This window comes from Punica granatum, chromosome 3, assembly GCF_007655135.1.
Source record: "Punica granatum isolate Tunisia-2019 chromosome 3, ASM765513v2, whole genome shotgun sequence".
NCBI lineage: Eukaryota > Viridiplantae > Streptophyta > Magnoliopsida > Myrtales > Lythraceae > Punica > Punica granatum.
This window is the reverse complement of record NC_045129.1, coordinates 12,922,823-12,931,844: the sequence shown is the minus strand read 5'-3', so window position 1 is coordinate 12,931,844 and position 9,022 is coordinate 12,922,823. Positions and strand designations below refer to the sequence as shown.

Here is a 9,022-nt window from a genome sequence, read left to right as displayed (position 1 = left end):
TTCCACAATCAAAATCAAAATCAAAATCAAAATTACTTTAACTCTAAATCTAAACGCACCCTAAAGGACTTTCAAAGATTTGAGAAATAAAAGAATTTTTTCTTTTGGTTGACCACAAAAACAATAGAGACCCTTTTTGTTTTGGGAGCTTATCCGGTTCTTGGCTAGATCCGTTAGGGATTCTAAATGAACATAGTCGACGACAAACTGTAACATAATCAATTGCACCTTAATTTTAGTCGATTGTGCTGCATTTGGAGTCGACTATATTCATTTGATCCCATCCCGGACGGTTTCAACCCGGGACTGGATAATTTTCCTCTTGTTTTTCAGCTCAAAAAATTTGTCAGACCAGTTTACTAGGCAAAGGGCTAAATTGTCTGGGCTAACACTGAGCCTGTTTTATTGGCTTTGGGCCCAATATTTGTCTCCGGAGCCCATGGTCCAAAAACTTATGATGGATTGGCCCAAGGTGATACCCAATCGACGGTCAAGATCCCCCTTGAGCTATCTAGAAATCACAGCCGTAGATGAGTTAAGGAGATGCATATAGCCGGAGCTTCAAAAACCCTACTCGTCTTCCGTTTTCACTCTCTTCCGTGAAACCCTGCCAGCGCCGCTCATTGGAAAGTCCGAGATCGCCGGCGATCCCAGTAAGCTTACTTTCCATCTGTCCAATGTGATTTTGATCCTCATTTTCAGTTCAGTAGCTGTACACTTGATCTGCTGATCCGTGCCTTCAACGTACTGGAAATTATCTGCTAGGATTTTTTTGTTTTTGTTTTTTTGGGGGGTGGGGGCTGGTATTGCTGATTCGTAATCGCATGGAGGTTGTCTCTGATTCGCAATTGGCATTTGATTGACTGACTTACCCTTTCGCTTATGAGAGATTCCCAGGAAGGAAGAAAAGAAGAGTCTTTCATTTGTTATTGTGCTTATACAGTATGGAATAAATCGAAAAGTGGGATTTTTATGCCTGAAAATCCATAGGTTTTACAGCCACTTGAGTAGCTTGGCATTTGAAGCTCGTTCCCTCTGTTATCTGTTGTTTGGCTGTTGGGGTTTTTTTATCTTAGAGCCTTAGGCAGCACTGAATCATATGGTTTATTCGTTTTGGGAGATTGTGTGCTATAGTCTGATGATTGGGTAGAAACTCGGGGAATGTTGTTATAGGTAAGAGATGGGTGGAGAAGATGTTAAGGCAGTGATTCCAGAGTCGGTGTTGAAGAAGAGGAAGAGAAACGAGGAATGGGCGCTGGCTAAGAAGCAAGAGACCGAGGCCGCCAAGAAACAGGCCAGAGAGAAGCGGAAGGTTATTTTCAAGCAAGCGGAGAAATTCGCTGCGGAATACCAGGAGCAGGTTTGTTGTCTTGCGTAACTCTGATTTTCCTGTTTTTTTGATTGTGGATCAGACCTTGTTTGTCTTCCTCCTATAAAATCTTGGTTGTGTGCTAAACTTGCATCTGATGATGTTCCGCAGGAAAAGGAGCTTATTCGCTTGAAGCGCGAAGCTAAGTTGAAGGGCGGTTTCTATGTTGAACCCGAAGCTAAGCTTCTGTTTATTGTCCGCATCCGTGGGTACGTTCTTGTGTCTGCAGTATGGACAACTAAGTCAAAATTCATTATTCTAGCTCTGATAGCTTAAATCTTTGGACTTGTTAGGATCAATGCGGTGGACCCGAAGACAAGGAAGATCCTGCAGCTCCTGCGTCTGAGACAGGTACATTGTTGCAGTCAATTTCTTAGCTCTTATAGTAAGACTTCGGAATAGCAGTTCTTAATGTTTCACTTCAAGAAGAGCTTCCTTATGGTTCAACATGTTGGTGCCATTCAATAGCAATGGGCTATCCTGACACGTGAGGACGGCAGAAAACTGTAGATGCATTGTTCCTAGTTAAATTAGAGTAATTCAACCTCAAGCTGTTCAAAGATCACTTGAGGAGCACTTGTTTTATCATATTAATAAACTGTTAAAAGTCACTCTTCTGAAAAGATAACTCGATTGACTTATGCCTATTTCACTTGAACAGATCTTCAATGGTGTCTTCCTTAAGGTGAACAAAGCTACAATTAACATGCTTCGTAGGGTTGAGCCCTATGTTACCTATGGGTAAGTGCCGTTCTTCTTGGGAGCTGTGTAATGCCATTCCCTGCTGGGACTCTGTTTAACAAACATGCACGCGTATCATTCAGCTATCCCAACTTGAAGAGTGTGAGGGAGCTCATCTACAAGAGGGGATACGGGAAGCTTAACCACCAGAGAATTGCCCTCACTGACAACTCGGTCATTGAGCAGGTTCTTTTCGCTTTTCCTTAATTCTGTTTTCTTAGCTTTAGCATGGTTCGAGAGTGTTTTCTGCTAACTAAGCTTCGTGGATTGAGAATCTGCAGGCTCTGGGAAAGTACGGGATCATCTGCATGGAAGGTCTAATCCATGAAATAATGACCGTTGGGCCTCACTTCAAGGAGGCGAACAACTTCCTATGGCCATTTAAGCTGAAGGCTCCGCTTGGTGGGCTCAAGAAGAAGAGGAACCACTATGTGGAGGGCGGAGATGCCGGAAACCGTGAGAACTACATCAACGAGCTTATTAGGAGGATGAACTGATGCCTTACGTTATTCTCTTTTTCTATTTCGGGGGTTGGAGTTGTATTATGTCTCGGACTAGAGAAGCTGAATGGTTCTTTTCAAAGTTGGGGTACAATTTTGGCTCTTTCTTGAGATAAGTTTTGATGATGTTGCAGAATTTGTTGTGGTTCTGTTAGTTAATTGGAACTAAAGTTTGCCGTCTGGCTATTATGTCATCTTTTTTACAAAGCATAGGCACTTCATCATTTAGTTTCAGGACTTGCGAAAATCCATTTTCTTCTGTTTTTTTCCTTTGGTGAATATAATCAACAAATCTCTATATATTTATGAACCAATGCTAACTGAGACCTTTATAAAATAGTAGATATTTAAATGTGACAAAAGCAAAATAATAATAACAATAATTGCACCCTCATAAATCCAATATACATACGTTATGCATAGCGTTACACATTGTGCGTCGGACAATCTTAATCCTGACTTGACATTCCTGGGACTATGGAGATTCCAGTGCGAGTCATTCTCCTCATGGGGAATCGAATCATTAGCAAGGCATAAGCCGACAACTAAAAATGAGGAGAGAGCAGTTTTTTTCTAACTGTGTGCATCAAATTGTATGGCCCTTTAGGGACGCAAGTTTATCCTAATTGACCGGCTTTATTGTTCATCGGAGAGAAAAAGGAGATTTGATTTGTTTCCTTGAGGAGGGAAAGCTGAGGGAGGCTAATAGAGCTTGTTGGTCTTGGTCCTGTGGGAGATGGGGATGCAGAGGAAGCGGAACTGCACATTCATCCCGCATGCAATGATCGGAAAGCCGTAATCGTTGCACATCGGACCTGCCCCTGCTCCTGCTCCTTCCCTTCTATCTTCTCTCGTGCCTCGAACACCAACGGGATTCCCATTCTTTTCCCAATTAATAAGGTTTTGATCTGATCCGTTCGGTTCGATTTTGTCCGGTACCTCAAACAAATGGTAGAACTTAAAAATTACACAGCGTCACCCATAGGTTTTGCTTTGCTTTTAGCTGCGGCCTTCCCAATCTTCATGATGAGGAAATTAATCCAACTCTACAACCATACATATGACACCATTTCCAATGCTAGAAAAACAAATTCTAAGCAAATAATGAAAACTGATGCTAACTACCCTATAAAACCTTCTATAAAGCATACATATTAAGTAAATTCAATTTACATAATGATAAACTCAAGATCGAACTCTTTGCGCTGACGGGATTAGTATAAAAGTAAATATGACGTGCATACACTTCACGAGTTCATCCGGATCCAGCGAGTAAATGTAGCCCTTGGTGGGCTGTCGCTTATGAAGGGGAAGAATGATATAAAATAAGATGGAATTCGGGTTAAGCTGCAAGGATTAACCAGTCTTCTCCAATCCAAGACATGGAGACAGTGAAGATTCCCAGGTTTCCGGTGATGGACAGAAGCTATATCCCAAAGGGCTTCTTGATGAATACAGTATAACTCCTCGTGGACCCATGAATTGGATGAATGGGAGAAGTTTCGATCATGAAGTCAGATCAGTCGGATTGTGGGCCTCAATATCGACATGCCTTATACCAGGAACAAGCTCCTGAATTTCCTTCTCTAACCTATCAACTTCGCTACCTAGAGCTGTCACCACTTCCTCTCCTGCAGTTTTGCCACCAGACCTCATCAGCTCTCAACATCGTGGGCTGAGCTTTAGTGAAATCAATAAATGATTCATCTAGAATGATCAAACCCGAGAGAGAGTCCGATAAGAACTTACCATAGTTTGACATGACTTTCAGCAGGGCATGGTCATCCTTCTCTTTTGCAGCTTCACGGAACTGTAATAGTCATCACCGCTACTTTAATTTGCAATCAAGTAGATAGAGAGGAAGATATTGAATGCACGGTCGATGCTCCAAAGTATTAGGCCAAAAATGTATCACTAACAAGTCCAACACTTGTTCAACCAGTTGAAGCTAGAAAGAAGAGTGCCAAAAACTGGAAAGAATGGGAGGACCCATAAACCGAACAATTTAATAGCTGTTCGTTTATTTTGCTTAGTTAACTTTTAACTTACTGAAAGAATATAACTAAAAGTATAAACCGAGAAGCATGTAAAACATCCCAGTGGTCAGCACCAATGCAAATTGTAAATAAATAGGCTGGGCTCTCAAATCTTCCTGCCTCCAAGCTTCAGATATCATAATCATCGTTATTCTTTATAGATGCTTATTCGATTAGTTTGAAAACAGGAAGGTTTACATAATCTGGAATGGAATCGAAACGAAATAAAAATAAAACAAAGCTTGGTCAGGCTATTATATCTTCTTCATATTTGAAAAAGAACAATGAACAGAAGACAAGAAATAGGAAATCTAGTCTCATTTAGATGAAACACCATGCAGGTTTTACAAGACACTGGTTTATTGGGGATACCAAAATCCGGTTCAAGTCCAAAATTCTAGTATCCAATGGAGGGTTTGTATCCAATGGAGGGAATTTCTTACCCCATTGGCCCAGTTAAGGATCAACATTTACCGGCATGAATCATACACAGGAGTTGCGTCAACCAGAAGAAATAAAAAAGAATGGTAATTTCAACTTCCATTTGCAATGTACTAGGTAGTAAATTGCCCATGCAACAGCATTGCTGAGCATATTCTGGACTAGCACATAGTTCTGATCAAGGGAAAACCAGAGTCAGATAATTTCTCAGAGATGGGGACTCTGGAAGGAGGTGTGAGTAGATTCCTAACCTGTTTAGCCCACTCGCCACGACCAGTCCTGCGCAGGTAGTTTTGCACCACAACCACTCCATTAAAATCTGTTGCACGCAGGAAGCCACCATCAGAGGCCAAATTGATATTCCGTATGAAGGCAAAATTAAAATTCTTGAACTATATATTCATCCAGTCCACAGTAGGCAATTGCATATCAAAAGTTTCCTTCAATATGAAGATCACATGATTTTGTATAAAAAGTCCCCAGCACATGATGATGAAACAGGAAAAAAAGTATATCATCATATCAAAGTTCCCGCTATCACTAAATCAATAAAGCAACACAGTAAATTTCACTTGAAGGAGCATGGATCAGAAAGGACACATGATACATGTTTAATTCAGCAATGAATATACTCTGATGATAAGAGAGAAAAATGACAAATAAGTAATCAAATATGAAAGTAAACCAAATAACCTTGATGGACAGAACTATGAAATGCATACAAATTATTCAAGATTGACGCTTTAAGTATATAAAAAGAACAGCAGAAAGGGAGAAAATTACCTATCTCTGCCTTGAATCTGAAAAATCCAGGTCCAATCACCTCACTTTTACAATCATACAAAGAATCAACAACCTACCAAACAAAAGATATGTTAAGGAAATAATTTCCATATGCGGATGATTCCAATTTTTCTCAAATTTGTATCTTGTATAAAGTATGTCTTGTAGCACTTAAGTGACAATTGAAACATATTATTTAAAAGGATCATACCGGGTCATTTTTCAAAAACTGAAGAACCTTTTCCATATCATGTTCATCCATTGCTCTCCCTATCAAAGCATGCCGATTTCTCTGGATCAGAAATATAGCCACCTATGGAAAAGGATAAAAGCATAGACTCATCATTTACAACCAACAATATAACCATGAGAAAGGGACAACCAAAGAATGCAACGCTCTTGTTTTCTGGGCGCACATTCAGCTAGCAGGATCTAATCTGTTAAACTACATAACTGCAAACCAAACTCATTCGCAGGGTGCAACAAGCCTGTCACATGTACTACGTACCATTCCAAGCAAATTTCCAACTATAATTGAACCAATGGGATCATAGATTGCATTCCCTGTGGTGTTTACAGCAACCAACGATGCTGCCGCAATAACAAGGCCAGTCACCGCTGCTCCATCCTGCACAATTATGATTGTTTAGCTAAAGGACGGGGACACAAAGTGACTAAGAATTAGGAAGATACAATAATGATGGAGGTTTCTCAAGTCAGTTGATTGACCAGGAAACATTTTTTTTAAGTGCCACAAATTTATAACTCCACAGTTGTGCCAAAATGAACAATCTGCGTCAACGTTTATTATTTTCCCCTGGTTACAGTAGCATTAAAGTCACTTATACCAAAGAAATGGAACAGGCACACTGTTACCTCTGTCATGACAGCAACCGATGTGGGGTCATGACCACGCCAGACATAGTCTCTTACTTTCATTCCCTCTGCAGCTGCCCCTTTCTTCACAGCTTGTATGGCAACGAGAAGGGAAGCACCTGAGCAAAAGCAGTTTTTTTGGAGGGAAAGGATAACCAAGAGAAGTATGATTTTAAGTGCATCATTCAGAAGAGAAACATATGGAGTGAATAATACATCAACCAAGGGGTAAAACAGCAAATTATACCTTCAATTATAAATGAACCACCAATCACTAAAGCTGCATACTGAATATTTTCTGGGGTCTGAAAAAGCACATAAAATAAGAATTGGAAGTCCCATTTACTGATGAACAGGCCAAAACTTAGGAATTAAAATACCTGTGTAACCCCTAAGTTTTGAATGCCATGAACAATTGTAGCACCGGATCCAAGACAAAAGATACCAACAGCAGATATCAAAGACCAAACAAATCTCTCTTTAGAATAACCATACCTGCAGAAGATCAAAACAATGTTCACATCCAACATACTGCAAGATGCTTTGATAAAAAAAGATGGCCATACTAATCAATAAAACCTTACGGATGAATAGCGTCTGGTGCACGTCTTGAGCTGCTCAGACCATAAGCAAGAAGCGCCTACAATGTCAACAGGAAATAGTCTATTTGTATTGGCAATTTCACATCAAACTGCGGGAAAAGCCAATAACCTAATTGTATTTAGATTCAACCAAGAACTGAGGATGGAGAATCTTGTAAAATTCAGATACCTGATTGGCAAAGTCTGCAACCGAGTGGACAACTTCAGCCAACATGACATGGCTAGAGGTCGCAACCCAAACACCGAACTTAAGCGAAAAGACGAGAAAGTTGCACCACAGTGCAGTTGTGACCGCGCGCTGACTGAAAGACATAAATATATCCAAATGAGCACCGACTAATACGACTTCATCAAGAATGAGAGATTTGTAATGGGAGCACCAACTCCATGGTTAAAACAAAGCTAATTCAGATATTCGGTTATACCGAATAAGCAACGACTAATATGACTTCATCTAGAAAGAGAGATTTGCAACGGAAGCACCACCTCCATGGTTAAAACAAAGCTAATTCAGATATACGGTTATAGGGGGATAATATGTACAGAGCCGCTGGGAATAGCTCAAAGTAATTCACCACGAAAAAAGGGGATAACTGCATTATCACCACCCATGTGAAACCCGGAATCAAACTAATTCCATTCCAATCAATGTCAGCACTGTGTCCTATCTTATAGCATTTCATAATGTCCAAGTAACAGCAGACAAACATCACAGGGCACAAAACGAGCTAAGGAACAGCACCTGTGCTTGTCATTAACCTCGATTTTCTTGAGCGGCTTAGCTCGGGTGAGAAGATCTGCAGAATAACATTTCACTGAATCAACGAAACCACAAACATAGCAGCTATCACGAGAATCGTATCCTGAACGCCTACCCCGATGAGATAATAACTGATGCTGCTGGCGATGGCGATCAGAAACATAACATGGAAGCAGGCCAGATAAAAGGGGCCTCTTGAGAGGATTAATCAACGAAAAATTCCGAAAACTCTGCGTGGAGAAACTCCTACAGTCTAACAAAGAATCATCAGGCGAGAAGACATGAGAGAGGCTGCGGCAGCTGCTGAGGAGGGAGGAAGAGTGATCGTTGAGGACGGAAACGGAGGAGGGCGGTCTTTGGGACTGGCAATGGCGCAGGCGGCAGAGGAGGGAGGCGAAGGGTGTTCTCATTGGAGCCGTAAAGTTAAGATTTTGGAGCGGCTCTCATGGCGATGACGGGGGAGAATGATCGGAGCTCGGAAGCTGCTGCAGCTCTCTGCTCCTCCGAAGAGGATATTCCGATTCCATTTCCACACGCAGTATCAGTAAAAAGCACGACTGACTTCCATAGTAGCCGTGAACAAGAAGGTCCCCCCGAATTGGGCCGCAGTAGGTTTCAGCCCAAACTTATTGGCCCAACCATAATGAGCCGAATGCCCTCCCGGACCGCCCAGCTCAACCGACGCGGGATCTCCCACTTGCACAACCGATGCGAGATTCGAACCATTAGTCCCGCCCCATGGACAACTTCATCGCGAGGGTTGACATGGACAGTACCAAAGTCACCATCAAATAGCCCCCCTGGTACCGACTTACTCACTAGGAGTAGTTCCCCCAGCCTGCGTACATCCAACTAAGAACTTGAGAGTTGGAATGATCGACTAGGCTGCGTTCCCAAGTGAGCCTATAAATAAC

At 41.5% G+C, this 9,022-nt stretch overlaps 2 protein-coding genes across 3 annotated transcripts; one reads left to right on the top strand and one right to left on the bottom strand.

Annotated features, from left to right (window-relative positions):
- Positions 1-505: 505 nt before the first annotated feature.
- On the top strand, positions 506-2,838 carry LOC116200981 (60S ribosomal protein L7-3). 2 transcript variants are annotated; one of them, XM_031532015.1, is made up of 7 exons: positions 506-653; positions 1,174-1,360; positions 1,481-1,578; positions 1,663-1,720; positions 2,031-2,110; positions 2,194-2,296; positions 2,392-2,838. In XM_031532015.1, exons 2-7 carry the CDS (start codon positions 1,181-1,183, stop codon positions 2,605-2,607), a joined length of 735 nt encoding a protein of 244 aa, XP_031387875.1. In that variant the 5' UTR covers positions 506-653; positions 1,174-1,180; the 3' UTR covers positions 2,608-2,838. The 2 variants fall into 2 exon arrangements, with proteins under 2 accessions (XP_031387875.1, XP_031387876.1); XM_031532016.1 differs by having other exon boundaries at positions 562-653; positions 1,151-1,360.
- Positions 2,839-3,596: 758 nt separating this feature from the next.
- Positions 3,597-8,792, bottom strand: LOC116200980 (metal tolerance protein C4). Its single transcript, XM_031532014.1, has 13 exons — positions 8,224-8,792; positions 8,091-8,145; positions 7,518-7,650; positions 7,331-7,386; positions 7,127-7,241; positions 6,994-7,051; positions 6,747-6,865; positions 6,379-6,498; positions 6,082-6,183; positions 5,871-5,943; positions 5,339-5,406; positions 4,360-4,420; positions 3,597-4,241 (listed from the first exon to the last, which is right to left on the bottom strand). Exons 1-13 carry the CDS (start codon positions 8,516-8,518, stop codon positions 4,117-4,119), a joined length of 1,380 nt encoding a protein of 459 aa, XP_031387874.1. The 5' UTR covers positions 8,519-8,792; the 3' UTR covers positions 3,597-4,116.
- Between the last annotated feature and the right edge of the window lie 230 nt (positions 8,793-9,022).

What these genes read in the sequence shown, in the direction of transcription:
- LOC116200980 (XM_031532014.1), bottom strand. Translation starts at nt 8,518, where the DNA reads ATGAGAACACCCTTCGCCTCCCTCCTCTGCCGCCTGCGCCATTGCCAG. An exon ending in TTGCAGACTTTGCCAATCAG is followed by an intron (nt 7,387 to 7,517) that starts GTATCTGAATTT and finishes TTGACATTGTAG; the next exon opens with GCGCTTCTTGCTTATGGTCT. An exon ending in CGGTTGCTGTCATGACAGAG is followed by an intron (nt 6,499 to 6,746) that starts GTAACAGTGTGC and finishes ATAATTGTGCAG; the next exon opens with GATGGAGCAGCGGTGACTGG.
- LOC116200981 (XM_031532015.1), top strand. Translation starts at nt 1,181, where the DNA reads ATGGGTGGAGAAGATGTTAAGGCAGTGATTCCAGAGTCGGTGTTGAAG. An exon ending in TTTATTGTCCGCATCCGTGG is followed by an intron (nt 1,579 to 1,662) that starts GTACGTTCTTGT and finishes TGGACTTGTTAG; the next exon opens with GATCAATGCGGTGGACCCGA. An exon ending in AGCTCCTGCGTCTGAGACAG is followed by an intron (nt 1,721 to 2,030) that starts GTACATTGTTGC and finishes TCACTTGAACAG; the next exon opens with ATCTTCAATGGTGTCTTCCT.